This window comes from Sporothrix schenckii (genome assembly GCF_000961545.1).
Source record: "Sporothrix schenckii 1099-18 chromosome Unknown Cont41, whole genome shotgun sequence".
Taxonomy (NCBI): domain Eukaryota; kingdom Fungi; phylum Ascomycota; class Sordariomycetes; order Ophiostomatales; family Ophiostomataceae; genus Sporothrix; species Sporothrix schenckii.
The window spans coordinates 1216043-1235310 of NW_015971142.1; the positions used below are offsets into that span (position 1 = coordinate 1216043).

The window sequence follows — 19268 nt, forward strand, 5'->3', positions numbered from 1 at the left end:
CAAAGAGCGCCTCTCGAGCGCCTCGTAGCAAACGAACAAGTGGCACAGGCGGCCGCTAAGCAGACTTACGTTTTCCTGCCTTTCGGGCCTTTCGGCTGGGGTCTTATTGAACTACTGGGCAGCCCCTGGGCACCCTGGCCGGACGTCCCGCAGGCTATCTGATGGTACGACACATATGCTACGACATACACAAGTGCATTCTCCATCGGGGGACCTCCAGGACATGTGCATCGGCAAGTTCTGTTGTGAGCACTGCTTCCAACTGCTCCGTCTTATTGTTCGATTTCTCCTCTGCTGGCTGCTCTCACTACGGCCGCTTTGCGATGTCCTGGATTCGACCGCATTATGTTTCTTTCCTGTTTGTGGTGCCTTCGTCGTGTCATTCCCCGTCCTTGTCCCTCCCTTTGGTAGTTGTTTTCCGCCCAGCCATCATTGTCTGCATCGTCCGTCCGTCGTGCTTATTCCACGGCAGACTCCGCAGTGACTTCGTCTGTGGTGGTCTGCGTACGCCAACGCGCCAATGTGGAAGGAGGTGAGAAATTTTGGCAAGAAAGGGCAAGACCGAAAGAGACGTAAAAACAAATGCAAATAAAAATAGGAATTTAATGGACCAAAACCTCCTAAACCAGCAAGAACGAACCACAACAGCGCCCCACACCGAGCGGAGGCAACTACGTCGTAGGATCGCCACAACGGCGCTACTGAAAAATGCGACATACAAAGGAGCGTTTGCAGTCGGTACATGCCAGTAACAGACCGAAAAGTGGTGCCGTCCAAGCGGGCAATCGCCAAGAGTTCAGACATTGCACCCAAATAGGCACCTTGAGCCGGCTGCGAAAGACTGCGAGCCTGCAATACGGCCAGGAGACCTTGACAAATCCTTTGCTCATGATTTTCTACTTTGGCCGACAACACGAGCTTCGACGACTGGGACCGTCGGCGGGTACTACAAAACGGTCGCACGAACGGTTCATGTATTTTCCTCGTCTGGTTTCTTGCTCAATCGGGCGATTCTCTCCTGAATCTCGGTGCTCGTCGGTTGTGCCCCTCTCAATCCACCCCTGTCTTGTTCGACGCTGCTCGTTTTTGCTCCTCTTTGCTTCTTCGCTCTCCCCGTGTTGCGGTCTTTTCTGTTTTATTTTGTCTGCTTTCTGACATGCTTACAGAAGGACATGCTTTGCCGGTTGGACCTACGGGAGTGTGTGTACTCCGTACGTAGTCTCGTTTAGCAGTCCATTCATGTGTATCGGCGTCTTTATGTACAAGTAGTGTCAAGTATCTGCGTCAGTCTAAAGAAGTACCCATTTTCTTTGTGTCCCCTCTTCCCCCTTTGTATCTCCGTACCGTGCCGTCATACACTACTCCCCTTTTCGGACTATACGGCGGAAACACCGAAACAGCGAGAAAATCAAGAAAGCACGAAGCCAAGAAGAAAAAAGGGAAACGACCGAAACGGACAAAACGAGGAAATAACCAATATGGACCACTGAAAAGAAACAGCAAAACAAAGAACAAAACGATCGGCATGCTTCAAAGAGAGCCCCCGATGCGGCGTGTGCCAAGAAAACGGGAAGCGTGGCCATGACGAACGTCATTTTCGAACATGGAACACGGACTAAGGATGCACGTAAGGGAGAGCTACGAGTAGAGCTGAGGTTGCGCACTACACAAGAACACCGAGCTCCGAGAGATGCCAGCTATGCTGTACAGATTGGAGACGCGCATGTCGCAGATTGCATGTCGCAGATGATGCCATCCCAGCCGATCGATTGAGATGGGGTGGATAATCGATAACAAGCTATGCTGCAGGCACAGTATTCAAAAATAGACTGAGAATGGAAGCGACGAAAAATAACGAAGACCGTAAAACGATAAAGCAACTTGCAACGCGAGCTGAACAAGGACGTGATAATGTACATAAAGATCATGGAGCTTCTTTCCTTCCTGTGCTTTCTTTTTCTTTTTTTCATAGGCCTCCCTCGCCGGCGCGACCTTAGTTGGCCCAGCCCTTGCACATCTGCACGGCCTTCTCCCACGTTGCGAACCGGCTGCTGGCCGCCTCGGCCGTAATGGCAGGCTTGAAGATGGTGCGGCCCTCGGTGTTCACGCCTTCCAGGTCCTTGAAGTCGTTCCACACGCCCACCGCAATACCGGCCGCAATGGCAGCACCCAGAGCCGTCGTCTCGCGCATGGCGGGGCGGTTGACGGGGATGCCAATGATGTCGGCCTGCGTCTGCATAATCAGGTCGGCGTTGCACATGCCGCCGTCCACGGCCAGCTCCGTCAGCGCCTGGCCCGAGTCCTTCTCCATGGACTGCAGGATGGCCTTGGTCTGGAAGCAGGTGGCCTCGAGCGTGGCGCGCGCCAGGTGGCCGCGCTGGGTGTAGGCCGTGATGCCAAAGATGGTGCCGCGCGCGTCGTCGATCCAGTAGGGCGCGAACAGGCCCGAGAAGGCCGTGACAAACGTGCAGCCGCCGTTGTCCTCGACCGTCTCGGCGAGCGCGCTGAGCTTGGACGACGAGTCAATGAAGCCCAGGTTGTCCACCAAGAACTTGACCGACGAGCCAGCGACAGCAATGCTGCCCTCCAGGGCGTACATGCGGCGGCCAGGGCCGAAATCAAAGGCCACCGTGGCCAGCAGGCCGTTCGACGAGATGACGGGCTTGGGGCCGACGTTGTACAGCAGGAAGCAGCCGGTGCCGTACGTATTCTTGGCCAGGCCGGGCGTGAAACCCTTTTGGCCCACGAGCGCGGCCGACTGGTCGCCCAGGCAGCCCGTGATGGCGGTGCCCTTGAGGACAGTGCCGGCGAGCGAGCCGTAGGCGCTGGGGTCGGACGAGGGGACGATCTTGGCGAGACGCAGCTTCTTGGTGTCGATGCGGAACCAGTCGAGCAGGTGGTGGTCGTAGGCCAGCGTCTCCAAGTTCATAAACATGGTGCGCGAGGCGTTGGACGGGTCCGTCACATAGACGTCGCGGGCCGTGCCGCCGTTGAGCTTGTACGCCAGCCAGGTGTCGACCGTGCCAAAGGCCAGCACGCCGCGCTCGTAGGCGTCCTTGACGGCGGGCACGTTCTCGAGCAGCCACAACAGCTTCGAGACCGAGGGGTAAGTAGAAAGGGGCAGGCCGCAGAGCTGCATGAGCTCCTTGGAGCCCAGGCGGTCCTTGAGGCTGCGCACCAGCTCCTGGGAGCGCGTGTCCGTCCAGACAATGGCATTGTGCAGCGCCTTGCCCGTGGTGGTGTCCCAGACAACGGTGGTTTCACGCTGGTTGGTGATGCCCACGGCCTTGATCTGGTTGCGCGTGTGGCCCTGCTTCTCAAACTGCTCGACGGCGCCGTCAATGCACTTTTCGACGGAGCTGATCAGCTCCTCAGGGTCGTGCTCGTGCCAGCCCGGTTGCGGATATTTTTGCGAGAACTCCATCTGGTGCAGGGCCACGACAGTGCCATCCGGGCTGAAGATGAGGAAGCGCGAGCTGGTGGTGCCCTGGTCAATGGCACCGACAAAGGTCGCCCCGGACGAGCCGTTGGTAGTCATTGTGAAGCAGTGGGATATACGTGCAATAAAGTGATGAAAAAGGGTATAAGTGGGACAGGATGGTGTATAGTCGCACAGATCAGACGAAGATAGACGAAATGCAAAAGTAAAATGGGCGACGCACTTGAGGATGCTGAAGAAGAGGAAGAAAGGGCGAGGGGGAGGATGAGAAAGGCCTGACAAAATATAAGACAAGAGAGAGACAAAGATGCTGGCTTGCGAGTGGTGCTTAACAAGGACAATGACAAAAAGCTACCTGCCAGCTTATTTGTAGGGTCCGCCATCTGCACGTGTAAGGGACCAGTCTAACAAGCCAAGCTCCCCCTCTCCCCTCTCTCTCCCCTCACGCGCCCTCGTACGCGCTACCCCTCGGGGAAAGAATGCACCTCGATAGACGGTAGGCTGGATATAGTTTCTCCAGCATCCATCCCATCACCACAAAATATTGCGGAGACCTCCACAAAAGGTGGGAAATGTGGAGAGTTGTCACCGCGTGTGGGCGAGCGCATGGCAGGCTAGTTTTTCTGGTCTTCTTTTATCGTTTTGGGACGTGGCCGGGGCGTGGCATGTGAGTAACGGATTCGGCTGCAAAGGATGTTAGTCGGGGGCGTTGCCAGTATGTCGTACACCAGCTGACCGGGCGAGCTGGGGTAGCTTTTGCTGTCTTTCTCTTTCTGGTGGTCCTTGTTTTAGTCGGTCTTTTGTTTCCAGCACAGCGTCTCTTCTCTTCTCCCCATTTTGGCTCTCCTCTGTCGCAGCCCTTATTCTGCCGCCTCGCTTACCATCCCCTCGTCCTCCATCCGGGGTCGTGGTAAGAGTGCCACCACCCCAGTAAGATACAGATTCGATAGTTCTCACCGACGCAAGCTCTTTCGTCCCGGGAGTCAGACGTCAAGGGGGGGTGCGAACTACCAAAACGACATCCTGGGGAGCGTGCCCGGTCAACCCAGTTGACATCTCGGGGTCTCCAAACCGAATAAAACCGGTGACAGCTCGGGGTGTCTGACGTTGTTTCCCCGCGTAATTGGATGGAAGCGCCTGTGAGACCCCCCGATTAGGTTGGCGTAGCATCAAATTACCCCGTACTGTAGGCTGCGCGGAGGGCATCTGAGGTCATGCTGCGGCTGTTGAGGTCGAAAAGTTGGAACCAATGCTACCCCATGTGTTTGCCCACGGCTTTTTGGGGTTCAGTTCGCTGCAGCCTTCTCCTCACACCACCATCCCACCGAGCCACCTTCCCCGTTTGCCCCGTCTCCATCGCTCCTCCTCGCCAAGGCCTGCCCCGTGTTTCTCGCTCTGCTCGCTGCAAGCCCTGTCGCTCCTTCCCGATCCCGAAAATTCGGTGACCCACCCCCGAAAAATGCACCCCAGAATTTGGAGTTCCTCGCTGTCGCTCGCTGTTCTTTCTTTGGTCCCCGACCACGACTTCCCTCTTTGGTCTACCGCGCACTTTCCTCAGCGCCGGTCTTTCATTGCCCTGCGCGCCGGGATTGCTTTATTTCCAGCCACTTCCAATTCCGTTCCGTCTTCTCTTTGGTCTCGTTTTCCTTCCATTTTTGTTGCTTTCCTGTTTCTCTGCCGCAGTTTTGTCGCCTCCTACGACATACGTAACATTGGCCACCACATCATACTGCACCATACCGCACTACACTGCCTTTTATGGCAGTATCCGGCCGCCAGCCCGGCGCCGTTCCAACCTCCTAACCTCCTAATCTCCTAACCTCCTAGTCCCAGGTCACGCCCTCTAGGCCCTCTCTCGCTCCCTCGGTCAACGCCTCCCGTGGTCCGTCCATGAGATCATTTTCTTAGTTTTTGTCTCCGTAGTTCGTCTCACAATCAGCTCCCACTACCCATAATTCTCCATTGTAATTTTTGCCTCCAGGATCCGTTCTCACTAGCTGCCCTGGCCACCCCATTCCCATTGTTTTGTCCTTCGTAATTGTGCTCCACAAGCCTCGGATCTGCAGCCGTTTTGCGATGTCTTTTCTCATATTTTCCAGACGCTTACACCTTACGAGCCTCCTTTGTGATCTTGTACGTCGTACACCCTCCCCCTCCCCTCCCCCCCTGGCCTGAGAACACTCGCTGCTCCGTGCTTTCCTGTCAAAGTCGACCCCGGAAACATCTCCCCATCTTTCTTTTTGTCCTTAGCGTATTGTCTTTTTTTTTTTTTTAAAAAAAAAAGGTTTCTTAATTTTTTAGACTATTTGTAAATTGGTATTTTATGATTTTCTTTTCTATATTCGGTGTCCCTCGTGTTCTTCTCCTCACTCTCTTTTCCCCTTCTATTCTCCCTCTGACCCATTCTTCTCCATTCCTTCCACACTTTTTGGTATTGCCCATACCAGCATCCATCCCAACTTGCCATCTATATCCATATACATACCCACACCGTCGCTTCGCTCTCCACGACCCCGGTACCATTTTTTTGGAGCTAAACCACAGCCGAGCTCAAACCCCTGGTCCTGTGGCCATCACACAGCTTGCCACGCATCTCATATAATCACCAACGAGCATATATAGATCCAACTGTTCCCCGTGGGGAGCGATCAACATTTCCCTCGATCATCCTCTTTCCACGTGCATCTTCTTGTCATCTTCAGTCATTGCCCCTGTGGGCTTCTTTTATCTACACTTCTTTCTTCCTCCCTTCCCACTCTCCTAATTCTCTTCATTCTCTCTCTTCTCTCCCTTCTCTCCGTCCACAATGTCTGCTTCAGACGACACAATCGAGATCCGCCAAAAGAATACATCCGTCGACCACGACAGAAAAGACATGAACAATTCTGAGGCCGTCAACGCCGAGTACGCGGGTGATGATGCGTCCGAGGACGAGCAGCCGCTCCTCTGGAGTCGGATCCGCAACTACTCGCAGGACTTCTTCTCCGAGTTCTTGGGCACCATGATCCTGATCCTGTTTGGTGACGGCGTCGTGGCTCAGGTCGTCTTGTCCGACGACAAGAAGGGCGACTATCAGAGTATTTCGTGGGGTTGGGGGTAAGTTCTGTTCCCTGGGATGCAGATTAGAGTCGACAGCCCTGGGCGCACGTATTAACAAAACACAGAATCGGTGTCATGCTGGGCGTGTATGTCGGCGGCAAGTCGGGTGGCCATCTCAACCCTGCGGTCACGCTTGCCAACTGCGTGTACCGCGGCCTCCCCTGGAAGAAGTTCCCCGTCTACTTTATGGGGCAGCTCCTGGGCGCCATGACCGGCGCTGCCATTGTCTACGGCAACTACCGCTCGGCCATTGACCAGTTCGAGGGCGGCCGGAACATCCGCACCGTTTCCGGCCCCACGGCCACGGCCGGCGTCTTCTGCACGTACCCGGCCGCCTTCATGACCCGCACCGGCATGGTCTTCTCCGAGTTCATTGCGAGCACCATCCTGCAGTTTGTCATCTTTGCGCTGACGGACGCCAACAACATTGGCGCCGGACCGTTGACACCCCTCTGCCTCTTCTTCCTCATCTTCGGCATTGGTGCCTGCTTCGGCTGGGAAACGGGTTACGCCATCAACCTGGCTCGTGACTTTGGCCCCCGGCTGGTCACCTTCATGATTGGCTACGGCCACGAAGTCTGGTCGTTTGGCGGCTACTACTTCTGGATCCCCATGGTGATGCCGTTCCTGGGCTGCCTGTTTGGCGGTTTCCTGTACGACACGTTCATCTACACGGGCCCGAGCCCGATGAACACGCCGTGGCTGGGCCTGAAGCGCCTGGTTCACCCGCGCAAGACGCGCTCGCCTTGGGTCGTGTCGAACGTATAAGAGTCGATGCCCTCACTCTCCACACAAGCTAAAAAAAAATACCCTATAAGACGCACAAAAGTATACAAGAGATCATTCTGTAGCACTGGTACATTTCATGCATTTACTGCCATGTTTTCTACCCTTTTGTTTTTCATAGCCATATATGCGCTGTTGTCTGTTTTTTCCCCTATCTACCATGACTGTATCTATGTATCTATTCTATCCACTTATATCTATGACCATGTCATCATCTACTACGGGCCAATTTTGTCGTTAAATTTTGTTTCTCCTTTATATTTTGCTTCTTGCTCTATAACACGCTCCTGCGGATGAGAGATTTTGATTGTCCCGCCTGCCCTCTGACGTTGGCTCACGTTCCGGAGCCGCGTACGATCTGTGCACGGAACCCTCCTACCTCCTTAATAGTATCACTACGAACTCTTGACCCATGCACTGCGTGCCAGTCATTTTCGCTCTTCTCCCGAATTGCAACCGCAAGTTTGCCATGCCCAAAAGTCCAGTATAGGACCCAGACTTCCGGATTCTCCGCACAGACAAGTTACGAGGTGTTCTGCCATTAATTTTATGGGGTAAGCACGTTCTGGATACTACTTATTAGTCTTACCTCGGATCGTGAGTTGATTATGGCGTGCACAGTACTTTCAAAGTCATGACGACGTGCACAGCTGGCGACTGCCTTCGGGGGTGCATAGTTTTACGTCTAGTTCTTGCAAAAGGACGCTCCATCTGAAAGATTCGTCATAAACAGATGGTGGATCTTGGCGTGGTGGAGTGAACACCCCTTCGCCGCCAAGTCTCGATCGCCGTGTGCTGTGAAGTACACTCGAATTTGCCGTCATCCCATTAATGTAGTTGACCGAGGCAGGCTGTAGCGATTGTTAGCGCTGAAGTTTAGCTGTCTTGGCCTGACTTCGACACTCGCTTGGCACCCTCATCTACTGTTCGGCCAGGCCTCTTCGACCTTTTACAGCCGTTCTAGGGGCAACATAGCTTTAGCGCCACAAAAATTGGCGGGTCATCCGAACAGCCCACCATGTACAAAGGAGAGTGTTCGTAAAAAAAAAAAAAACCTGTCAGCCATAGTACTTGGTAGACAGACATGCCTGCCGGTTCACTTGAAGCGATGGCACCTCTTATCCTTTACGCGTGTACTGCCAACTATGGGCTCTTCACACCTGCCAAGTACAGAATGTTGTAGAGCGGTAGGGCGTAAACAGCAAGGCAAGGAGAGCGGCATGGTGACTTGTAGGCGATCTGGAACACTACTATTATGGAAACTGCCGACAATGGCAGACAAACAGGCGAAGTGAGAAAAAGAGGGGACGTCTGAGGCGCAGAATAGTCTCGTGAGAGAAGTGCTCGTAACCCCCTACTCCTTCAGTGTAAGGCCCGTACGATGTATTTCTCTTCTTAGTAAGAAAAGCAGGAGCGAGAAACAAAGGGTGAAGCAGTGCCCGAGGCCCAGTCCTTGAGAGTCACAGGATTGTACAGCCACATCCGTGGGCGCCGCCGCCTTCCGCCTTCTGCCAGGCACAGCTGGCGCCACGAGGTCAAGACAAACGGCGAGATGACAAGGTGACGGGACGAAAGCGGAAGAACCTCGTAGACGAACAGCAGCAGCCCATGCCAGGCCGAGAGCGAAAACCACCCCCCAGGGACTCTCCACCTTGGTGATTCCTGGATGATGCCGGCAACGTGGTGTTTATGACTGAAGCCTGTATTGTACTTTTTCTTCGTCGTTGGACTTTTCTGCAAAGATGTTGACCAAACCAAGCTCTGTTTTCAACGGTCGCCACGGCTCCAATCATCGTCCGCTCTTGTCCGCTGGGCGATGGCCACATTCATGCGTGAGTAACCTAACTAGGCTAGTTACGACTTCCGTTTTGGGATCGCTTCCCGTTCGTAAGCCCCTTCCTTATTCCTAAGTATCTCAACATCATCATCACCGCAAGATCCAGCGGCTTCAGATCATTGCTATGGCGCAAGCTGCTGGCACCCCGCTCAAAGCGAAATGAGGGGAAGAAAAGAGTCAAAGTCTGGGGAGCTGGAGTCAGAGTCCCTGTCCTTTCGTCTTGCGGTTTCTCGTTTTCGCCGTGTCGCCTTGTCCTATGGTCACATATGTTGGTGAGCTCTTCTCCTCTTTCTGTCCCTGGCTGTGTCGGCCCTTTTTCTTTGCCTCCTCGCCCTTCTGGGCCACTTTTTCACCTCTCACTTGCATCGTGCATCTGCTCCGAGGCTACGTTCCCCGCCCCTCCTTGCTTGGCAGAAGGCGGCGTGGGCGGGTAGACGAGGATCCCGGTGGGCGTGCACCGAACTGCCGAAAGATGACTAATCCTCGCTGATTCGGTGTGGCCATACCGAATTTTGCTAAAACTCGGTATTCGGCGTGCTGAAACCGAGCCCCCAGGCACAGGTTCGCGCTAACTTCTCAGTGATTTGGAGAAGGAGCTCCACGAGGCTGAACCTTGCCCCCACTTTGCGCCTTCTTTTCTTTCATCGCATTGTTTTGCCAGGTCCGCCTCGTCGTTCCGAAGCCCCTCGCTCCTCATCCATTCATGGAATTTATCGCCTCCGTCCACCTTCGCGTGCTTCGGGCCCTGCCAGCGAAGCTGCACCGAGGCATGAGGTCCTCGCGACCTAAGATGCCGTCTGCTGAGTACGAGGACCCCCACCAGGCCAGGCCAACCAGCGAGCCAGCTCACATCAGAGGTGCAAACTGGTGCGCACCTCCAAACTCGCAACTGGAGACGAAAAGATGGAGAACGGGCAGCTCGGCCTTCTCACATGATCGGCGCTGCAGACCAAGTCATCTTTGGAGTCTGCAGAGAATGGCGAAGTATGAGTTGTGGAGAAACACGAGGATGAGAGGATGAGAATGGAGACAAGATGGCCAGCTCCGACCAGTTTGGGGCAGCACGGGACGTTCTCCTGTACCCGTGGGAGGCGAAGACGGCAAGCCGTGCAACTCGTGTCGGGGAGATTAGACGATGGTTTGTTTTTGCTGCCGTCATTTCGCCTGCGCCAGAAGCCACCCCGACATCGCCAATCATCAGACGAGAGTGGTGCCGTTTTGCGTCTGATTTTTCCTTTTTTTCTTCTCGTTTTCTTTCTTTTAATATTATTTTTGGGCCTGATTGAGTCCTTTGTTGGCGTCACTACGTCAGGGCAATTATCTGCGCGTCCCGTATGTCGCTCACTCGTCCCTACATTCGCCCGCCAAAGAGGGCCCAGACGGCCGTCATTTCTCCGTCTGGATCGACTAGTGCGCCTTACACGCTCACAGCACTACCCGACCATACCCAACTCCCCATACAAAATAGCCCCCAGGCATCTTCCCATCTTGTTGCACGCCGGCCATAGATCCGCCGGGACATGTGTCTGGGCCTTCTTTTTGCCATTTTATCCTGCTGATTGGTTCGTGAGGTCTTTTTGAGACGTTTGCATTTATTGCCCGTTTGGGACGGACCCATCTTCGTTTTCACATATCTTGAAACTGCCTCCCTGTCTTTTCTTTTCTTGTTTTGTTTCCTGTTTCCTTTTCTCTTCTTCGTGTTTCCAACGACGACATATTCGAGCGATACCCCAATACAGCGGAACAGACTAGAAATAAATACTGCGACCCGGCAAGACAGCAGGACAATAATTACTGCAACACGCCAGCGCTCGGCATCGACTTCGACCTCGGCTGGAATATCAACATCGACGTCGATCAGGACTGACGACGTCCTGCCGCTCTCGCCCTCCCTCCTTCTCCCACCTCCTCCTCCTCCACCACCGGCTCTCACAACATGGCGTGGCGCCTCCCCCGCGTCCGGCGGCCACTGCTCGTCTCGGCCGCCGCTGTTGGTGCCGTCGTCACTGGCGGCACTCTAGTCTATGCCACCACCAAGAGCCGCGGTGCACCGCGTGTCGCCATGCCCATCGTCCCCGTCCAGCGTGATGCCCGCGGCAGCATCCAGCCGCCTTCCTTCCGGTCCGCCAAGTCCCGTGCCGAGCAGATTGCCGACCTGCGCGCATCACAACCTCAACCCACCGACTCCTCACTACCACATTCTTCTGATTCTACCTCCTCCTCCTCATCACGGCCCGAATACGATCTCTTGATTATCGGTGGCGGCGCCACCGGCACCGGCATTGCCCTCGACGCTGCCACCCGTGGCCTCAAGGTCGCCCTTGTCGAACGCGATGACTTCTCGGCCGGCACGAGCTCCAAGAGCACCAAGCTCGTCCACGGCGGTGTGCGGTACCTCGAAAAGGCCGTCTGGAACCTCGACTACGGCCAGCTGGAGCTGGTCATTGAGGCCCTCGGCGAGCGCAAGACGTTCCTCGAGATTGCACCGCATCTCTCCAGCCAGCTGCCCATCCTTCTGCCCCTGCAGCACTGGTGGCAGGTGCCCTACTTCTGGGCTGGCACCAAGGCCTACGACCTGCTGAGCGGCTCCCAGGGCCTGGACGGCTCGTACTGGATCAGCAAGTCCAAGGCCATGCAAAAGTTTCCCCTGCTCAACGCCGGCCACATTGTCGGCGGCCTGGTCTACTACGACGGCCAGCAAAACGATGCCCGCACCAACGTGTCCCTGGCCCTGACGGCCATGCTCTACGGTGCCACCGTCGTCAACCACGTCGAGGTAACGAGCCTCGAGAAGGATGCCTCCGGCCGCATCATTGGCGCGCGCGTTCGTGATATCCTGGACGACAGCAACTCAGACGACGCTTCGTTCTCGATCCGCGCCAAAGGTGTCATCAACGCCACCGGCCCCTTCTCCGACGGCATTGAGCACATGGACAACCCCACGAAGCCCGAGATGATCTCGCCCTCGTCCGGTGCCCACATCATCCTGCCCGGTAACATCTGCCCCAGCGGCATGGGCCTGCTGGATGCGTCCACCTCGGACGGCCGCGTCGTCTTCGTGCTTCCCTGGGAGGGCCGCACCCTGGCCGGCACCACCGACAGCCCGTGTGCCATCGAACGCAGCCCCGAAGCCACCTCCGACGACGTCAATTTCATCCTGACGGAGGTCCGCAAGCTCGTCTCGCCCGACGCTCCGCTCTCGCACAAAGACATCCTGTCCACCTGGTCCGGCATCCGCCCGCTCGTCAAGAACCCGCACTCCAAGAACACCGAATCGCTGGTCCGCAGCCACCTTGTGACCGTTTCGCCCTCGGGCCTGCTGACCTGCGCCGGCGGCAAGTGGACCACCTACCGCCAGATGGCTCAGGACGCCGTTGACGACGCCATCCGTGCCTTCCACCTGACCCCTGCCCGCGGTGTCGCCCTCGAGGCCATTGGCGCCACCACCACCTCGTTCACGCCCGCCGCCACCACGGGCGCCTGCGTCACCAAGTCCATTCCCCTGATCGGCGCCCACGGCTTCTCCCCTGCTCTCCCTGCTCAGCTCGCCGAGGTGTACCCCAGTGTCGACGCCGATGTCGTGCAGCATCTCGCCGCCAACTACGGCGATCGCGCCTGGACCATTCTTGCGTCGGAGTCCGCGGCCGCCTCCCCCTCGCCGCGCCTGATCCCGTCATTCCCCATCACAGAGGCCGAGATCCGCTACGGTGTTCGTAACGAGTCCGCATGCACCGCCGTCGACGTCCTCGCCCGCCGTACCCGCCTCGCATTCGTGGACGTCCAGGCCGCCCACGAAGCCCTCCCCCGCGTCATTTCCATCCTCGGAGACGAGCTCAAGTGGTCCGACGCTGTGCGGGCGCGGGAGTTTGAGCAATCCGTGGCCTATCTGAAGAGCATGGGTCTGGAGCAGGTGCGGACGGCCAATGCCGCCACGGCCTCGCAAACGCAGGCCGTCCAGGAGAGTGTGCGCAAGCCTGCCTCGGCACCGGCTGTCGACTGGGACGTTGAGAAGACGGGCACGAAAGTTGCCGGCACATTATAAATTCGCGGAGATGAGAGACGATTTGAAGTTTTAAAACTCAAGGGCTGTGGTTTATAACGGTTTCCATTTTCTGATTTTCCCAATCTGCCTTGCATATCTTCCACCAGCATTTTTCCCCCCGTTTTTTGTACTTGGTATTGTACTTTTTATTTCATTTTTCGACCTGTTTCATGTTGCTATACTCCATGTCTCTTGCTTTTCATAACACTTTACAATAGACGACGAAAGACGGCCACTGGTTTTATAGAAATAACCTGCCACAAATTTATACATGCAAATTTTACATGCATATGGTTCCTATGACGTACTGCGACAGCGCCAGACGCAAAAATTACCGAAAACGGTGTAGGTAGCGAAGAGTAACCCTTATAAATTGTTTCCCTATAAATCGTACAACTTCTTGAGCGGTTCTTCCTATGTCGCCCGCCCCCCCCCCCTCCACGATAGCGGCACTGTCTTCGACTTGCCAGAATTCTCAAGACCGCTCAGGCCATGCGTAGAAGTTCGCCTATAAAGAGCTCGTCCTCCACTTCACTCGTGAGCGCCCGCCCATCTCGGCGAAGAAGAGGTCGCCCTAGATGAAGGAGAACGCGGCCGCCGAGAAAAAGGCGCCGCCAAGACGCGACACCCCCGCGGTCATGATTGGCCGTCAACGCCTGCGGAACCACGTCTTCCGTGGCGCCCGAAGAGCTGCTTAACCGAAAGCCAGCCCAGACGTGGCCAACAACCCAGCCAAGGACCGAGCCTACGATCCAATCCTCAACAAATTGCAAACCCAGCCCGAAACTGGCAGCCCGGGCCGACGATGGCTGGCTGCACGTCGACCTCGCGCGCTCAAAGCCACCGACGGTCTGCGGCTACCCGGGCGCTTCGACGTTGAACCACGGCGGCGGAGCAATGCCGTGGGGCCGCACTTGGGTACCGCAGAGCGTCAAAATGCATAGCGGTGGGACGACAGAGTCTGCATATAAAGACGAGTTAATAGTCGACGTACCTCCCAATATCTCATACTATTCACAACGCCCACCATGTAGCGCCCAGAGCGTAAAGAGCATCCCAAGACCCCCAAGACACAATGTACCCCGTTCCCCGCTCTGCCGAGTCATACTCAGCTATATCGACAATTTATTTTTGTGGACATCTCGTCTCGACCTCGGTCAAATGTCTGCAAGGCAAGGCTCCCAATGCGACGTTATAAATCCAATGCAGTCATGTGCCGTGGTCGCTGACCCGTCCCCCAGAACAAGCTTAATCTCAGTCATTTGCTGCGCTGCACCGGGTATTACGTCCAGGTACCGGTTGGCGGGCCGTGGTATGACTTGGCTGCGCAATCAAATAAAACCAACGTGCCTGCCAAGGGCTGGCCAGGTCCATGCCTAAATCAATATGGCAAGTCGGATGAGCAGATTGCATTGGCGGTCAACAAAAAGGGGAGGAGGGGGGGGAGGGCGAGAAGGAGAGAGACTGGGGGCTTCATGTAAATCGAAAGTAAATTATAATCATCTTATATACGACGATGTGCTCCTCGGCCACTTGACGTCTGTCGGGAGCTCCTGAAACCACATCCCGTGGCACCTTTTACAACTTTGTTCTTGTCATATCCCATTTCAAGTCGCAAGCAACACGATGGCCATCTCTCTTTCCGTCACGCTGGTCGGCCTGCTGGCCTCGCTGGCTGCAGGTGCCGCCACGGGTGCTCTGGCGGGCGAGGAGCATCCCGCTATCGCAACGTGGAGGTGCACCTCCGCGGGCGGCTGCGTGCAGCAAAACACCAGCATCGTGCTCGACCGCGACTCCAAGCTCGCCGTGGGCACCGCCGGCTCGCGTTCTGCCGCCGACTACGCCGCCATGGGCGTCACCACGTCTGGCAACGCGCTGACGCTGCACCACTACGTCAATGGCCAGTCGGCATCGCCGCGTGTCTACCTGCTCGACAGCAGCACAAACAAGTACGTGCTCATGAACCTGCAGAACAACCAGGAGCTGTCCGTCGACGTCGACCTGTCGTCGCTGCCCTGCGGCGAGAACGGCGCCTTTTATCTGTCGGAGATGGCGGCCGATGGCAGCGGCGGCACGGGCGGTGCGGGCGCCGGCGCGGCGGGCGGGTATGGCTACTGCGACGCGCAGTGCCAGGGCTTCTGCTGCAACGAGATGGACATTCTCGAGGCGAACTCGCAGGCCACGGCCATGACGCCGCACCCGTGCAAGGGCAGCAACTGCGACAAGGGCGGCTGCGGGTACAACCCCTATGCGAGCGGGCAGCGCAACTTCTGGGGGCCCGGCAAGACGGTCGACACGGGCAAGGTGTTCACGGTGGTGACGCAGTTTGTGGCGTCGGGCGGCAGGCTCACGTCCATCACGCGCAAGTACATTCAGGGCGGACGCCAGATCGACGGTGGCGGCACCATCAGCAGCTGCGGCTCCGAGGGCGGCACGGGCGGTCTGCCTGGCATGGGCGAGGCTCTCGGGCGAGGCAGTAAGTCGTTCATCTCACCCCTTTTCGATATTGAAATCCTCCTACTCACACAAGTAGTGGTCCTTGCTATGAGCATCTGGAACGACGGCGCACAGCAAATGTCCTGGCTCGACCAGGGAAACAACGGTCCTTGTGCCGCTGGCCAGGGCACCCCGTCCAACATCCAGTCGCAGCACCCAGATACCCACGTCGTCTTCTCCAACATCCGCTGGGGCGACATTGGCACGACCACCAAGCAGTAGAGGACAAAAGGTAAAAGGGTTCTTCAAAGTGGCGGTGGACTGCTGGGTCATTTGTTCGGCCAGCTGTCGTGGTAGGGCGAGCAGTATCATCCCGAGACCAAAAAGAAAAAAAAAAAAGAGTAAAAATATAAACCAAGTAGATGACCAAGAGACATGACGAATCAAGAACTGTTGAATTGATGAGAAGCCATTGAATGTTGGCTGGCATAACATAATCTGCATAACTTCGTTGCAAAATAGATCCGTAGACGCAGAAAAAGACGGAATGAGCACAAAAACAAGAAAAAAAGACAAAACCCAAAGCGCCGTAAATTGCACTAGAAAGCAGAATCCAACCCAAGACCAAATTTCACCGTTTCAATGACGCGCAAGCCAGACCCAGACAGCAGAACCGACGATATAAGAGATATATGGCAAAAGGAAACCCCAAAACCCGTGGGAGCCAGAAATTAAGAATGGTATAAAACGATAAAAGGCAAGAGGAACAAAGGCAGGAAAGGCAAGACAGTTAAGGAGAGTAGGGATCGTCCGTTGTCTCTACAGGTCGCCATCCTTTTGGCTGCCGCTCTCCCACAGCTGGAAGCTCTCGCCAGTACCGTCTATTGGCTCCAACAGAGCGGCCTCACAGGCAGGGCTCTCCCGGTTCGTCATAATGTCCTCGACGTTGGTCGTCTCCTCCACAGCGACGGCCTCGGACTCAGTGGCCTCGGCCGTGGCAGCCTCAGCAACCTCAGACACCGTCTCCGCAGAAGCCTCGACAGCGACTGTGGTAGCGGCAGCGGCAACAGCATCAATGCTCTGGGCAAGCTGCTGCTGCTGCTGCTGCTCCTCCTCCCCCTCGGGCTCGTCCGATGCCACCAGAACGACCGACGCCTCGTCACAGCCATCAGCGTAGTAGTCAGCCGCATTGAGCTGCGACAGCGGGTTGCGTGCCTTGTCCACGGACATCTCATCCGTGTTGGCTGTGGCTGAGGCAGCTTCGGCACGGGCGGCACTGGTCTGGCTCACATCGTTGGGCGGGGGGATGTTCTCCTTGTCTCGGCCCTCGGCGCGCTCGCGGCGTGCCTTTAGCTCCGACTCCTCGTCGCTGCTAATGTCCAGGACACAGGTGCTGTGCTGCAGCAGGTTGGTCATTTCCTGCTCTGGCGTGTCCTCGTGAATGTCAAAGAACCATGACGTGCTCATGCCGGAGGCGTCGTCCAGGGGCGACAGACTGGGCGGGACAAGAGCCGACGAGGCCAGGCGCGTGTCAAACGACGAGAAAGTGCCCTTTAGGGCGGCGTCAAGCGAGAAGGGTGCGGCAGAGCCAAAGTTGGCGGCACCGGCAGCTGTGGGTGACGAGCGGCTCAGATTGGAGGCGGCACGGCGCTTGCTGGTGAGAAGACCGCCACGGCGAGATGCGCGGATGGGGCTGCGGCCGGACAGGGACGAGGACAGAGACGAGGACAGAGACGAGCCAATCGGTGAGCTCGACATGCGAATGGGGCTGGTGTTGATCTTCATGGTCGAAGACTTGGCGGAAGGGCCCCGGGGTTTGAGCATGGCGCGGGGCGAAGACGAGAGTGGCGACGACTTGACGTCGAAGATTTTGGCAACAGACGACACGTTCATGTTGGCCTTGGTGAGCGTAAAAGCCGGTTTCTTGAGCATGCCGCCGGCGGCCGGAGCTGAGCCATCGGTGCCCTTGGAACGCTTGGCCGACAGTTGCGGGTCAACGTTCTCAACGTCCTCGGCCTCGGTCCACGTCGGGGCCTTTCTCTTGGAAGCGAGTGACTGAGCAGCTGGTGATTGTTAGTTTGACGTGCCAACATACGAATGCAGATATGCAGGTAGAACGCGTCTCGAGCGTACCATTCTGTCTGTTCTTTGTGCTCGTCAGAGCCTGAAGCCGAGCCCCGTCGAGGGGAGCAAACGGCTGCCGAGCAATCGTCGCCATTGTGTCGAGTTGGTGATAAAAGAGTGAAGAGACAATAACGGTGACAATTTCGTGCCGAGGTCGGGTTGACGAGTTGTGACTAGAATGACGCTGGACCGGTCAAGAGATGTCGATTTCGAGAGTTGAGATATGCTTCACGTCGAGGATAAAGCACGTTATGAATAAAGTTGTCGTCGACGAAAGGGAGAGAGCCGTGCAAGCACAAAGGAATGCAAAGGAAAGGGAGAAAGGTTAGGAAATAAAGTGCAAAAGAGGAAAAGACCAGAGTAAGAAAAGAATAAGAGTAAGAGACAGGCAATAGAGATGGGGCTTCAAGGGCATATGGGACAGAGGGAGGACTAAAGGGAAGGAGAGGGGGAAGAAGGGGAGACGAGGGAGGAAAGGGGGAAGGAAGGACTGGCGACGAGAGGAACGAGGGCGTCAAGAGGGCGTCGCGTGTTGGCGTCCAAAATTTGACAGTGGTGGCAGCACTTGGCCGGCGTCTTGGGCCCATGAATGAGCCAAATCGGCCAGAGCCTGGAATAGTGGAACTTGCTACTTCCTGGGCAATGACTGCTCAATCGGCAAGAGCGTACGAATGAATGGGGCCCGGGACCTTGCTCTGGGTTTTGGCCTGCCTGGGGCCAAGTTCGTTCCGCGCCTTGCCAAACCAATAAGGAAAGAGTGATGCATGGCACCTGCTCATGAGGGACTGGTACGCCAGCATTGTGAGCACTACGAATACGGAAAGATCTTTCGACGATGGCTGCTGGCAGAGGCAGGAGCAATGGCAGAATCAGGCAATGACGAGACGAAAAGTGCAGCAGGAGCTCTGACGTGACAGGAAAGTGACATGGGCAGAAGCGGAGAAGCTTATAAACAATCTCAAGAGCCTCAGACAATAATCAACGTCTCTCATCCAGTAAACTTGCAGCGGCGAGGCATGCCTGAAGTCTCTGGCAAGCATGAGAAGCGGAGGCATTCGTTGCATGGACGAAGAAGCGCCTTCCTGCAGGTCTTTGTAAGAGGTCGAACATCGGGGCGAAGCCAGAAAAGTAGAAGCAGAGATGAAATCAAAGCTCGACGCGCTCGGACTCGATGATCGAACCACAGAAAAATACCTTACGATCGGTGGACTGCCCCGCCGTACTTGAAGTACAAGGTCGAGCCGTTTGCTAATCGACGGAAGAGCTTCCCAGGCGAGGAACAAGGAAGCTCGGAGGGCAAGCAGGCAAAGACGGACGCAAGGGATGGCTCAGGTCTCACGTAGACAAAAAGAGGGGAGAATTCAATTTACGAAAGTACGACTTGAGTCCTGCGCTGCTGCGTTGGCGAACGGTCGCGCTGCCAGGCGACCTCCAGAACCTGTCGAACCTGTCTGTGTGCCATGTTCCGTATGCCCATTTTTGCACTTTGAGGCCCCCTTTGTGTC

General features: G+C 56.1%; 6 protein-coding genes across 6 annotated transcripts; 4 read left to right on the forward strand and 2 right to left on the reverse strand.

Moving 5' to 3' along the window:
* Window positions 1–1993: 1993 nt before the first annotated feature.
* SPSK_07445 (glycerol kinase) lies at window positions 1994–3538 on the reverse strand (the record flags this gene model as incomplete). The annotated part of the gene is made up of 1 exon (XM_016734107.1): window positions 1994–3538. One exon carries the CDS (start codon window positions 3536–3538, stop codon window positions 1994–1996), a length of 1545 nt encoding a protein of 514 aa, XP_016590702.1.
* Window positions 3539–6245: 2707 nt separating this feature from the next.
* Window positions 6246–7306, forward strand: SPSK_07723 (uncharacterized protein; the record flags this gene model as incomplete). Its single annotated transcript, XM_016734380.1, has 2 exons — window positions 6246–6535; window positions 6604–7306. The coding sequence occupies 2 exons, from the start codon at window positions 6246–6248 to the stop codon at window positions 7304–7306; spliced, it is 993 nt and encodes a 330-aa protein (XP_016590703.1).
* Window positions 7307–11097: 3791 nt separating this feature from the next.
* SPSK_07174 (glycerol-3-phosphate dehydrogenase) lies at window positions 11098–13203 on the forward strand (the record flags this gene model as incomplete). Its single annotated transcript, XM_016733841.1, has 1 exon — window positions 11098–13203. The coding sequence occupies one exon, from the start codon at window positions 11098–11100 to the stop codon at window positions 13201–13203; it is 2106 nt and encodes a 701-aa protein (XP_016590704.1).
* A 578-nt stretch (window positions 13204–13781) lies between these two features.
* Window positions 13782–14147, forward strand: SPSK_08134 (uncharacterized protein; the record flags this gene model as incomplete). The annotated part of the gene is made up of 2 exons (XM_016734777.1): window positions 13782–13878; window positions 13918–14147. The coding sequence occupies 2 exons, from the start codon at window positions 13782–13784 to the stop codon at window positions 14145–14147; spliced, it is 327 nt and encodes a 108-aa protein (XP_016590705.1).
* A 682-nt stretch (window positions 14148–14829) lies between these two features.
* SPSK_07701 (endoglucanase) lies at window positions 14830–15921 on the forward strand (the record flags this gene model as incomplete). The annotated part of the gene is made up of 1 exon (XM_016734358.1): window positions 14830–15921. The coding sequence occupies one exon, from the start codon at window positions 14830–14832 to the stop codon at window positions 15919–15921; it is 1092 nt and encodes a 363-aa protein (XP_016590706.1).
* A 537-nt stretch (window positions 15922–16458) lies between these two features.
* SPSK_07524 (uncharacterized protein) lies at window positions 16459–17857 on the reverse strand (the record flags this gene model as incomplete). The annotated part of the gene is made up of 2 exons (XM_016734185.1): window positions 16459–17702; window positions 17773–17857. 2 exons carry the CDS (start codon window positions 17855–17857, stop codon window positions 16459–16461), a joined length of 1329 nt encoding a protein of 442 aa, XP_016590707.1.
* Between the last annotated feature and the right edge of the window lie 1411 nt (window positions 17858–19268).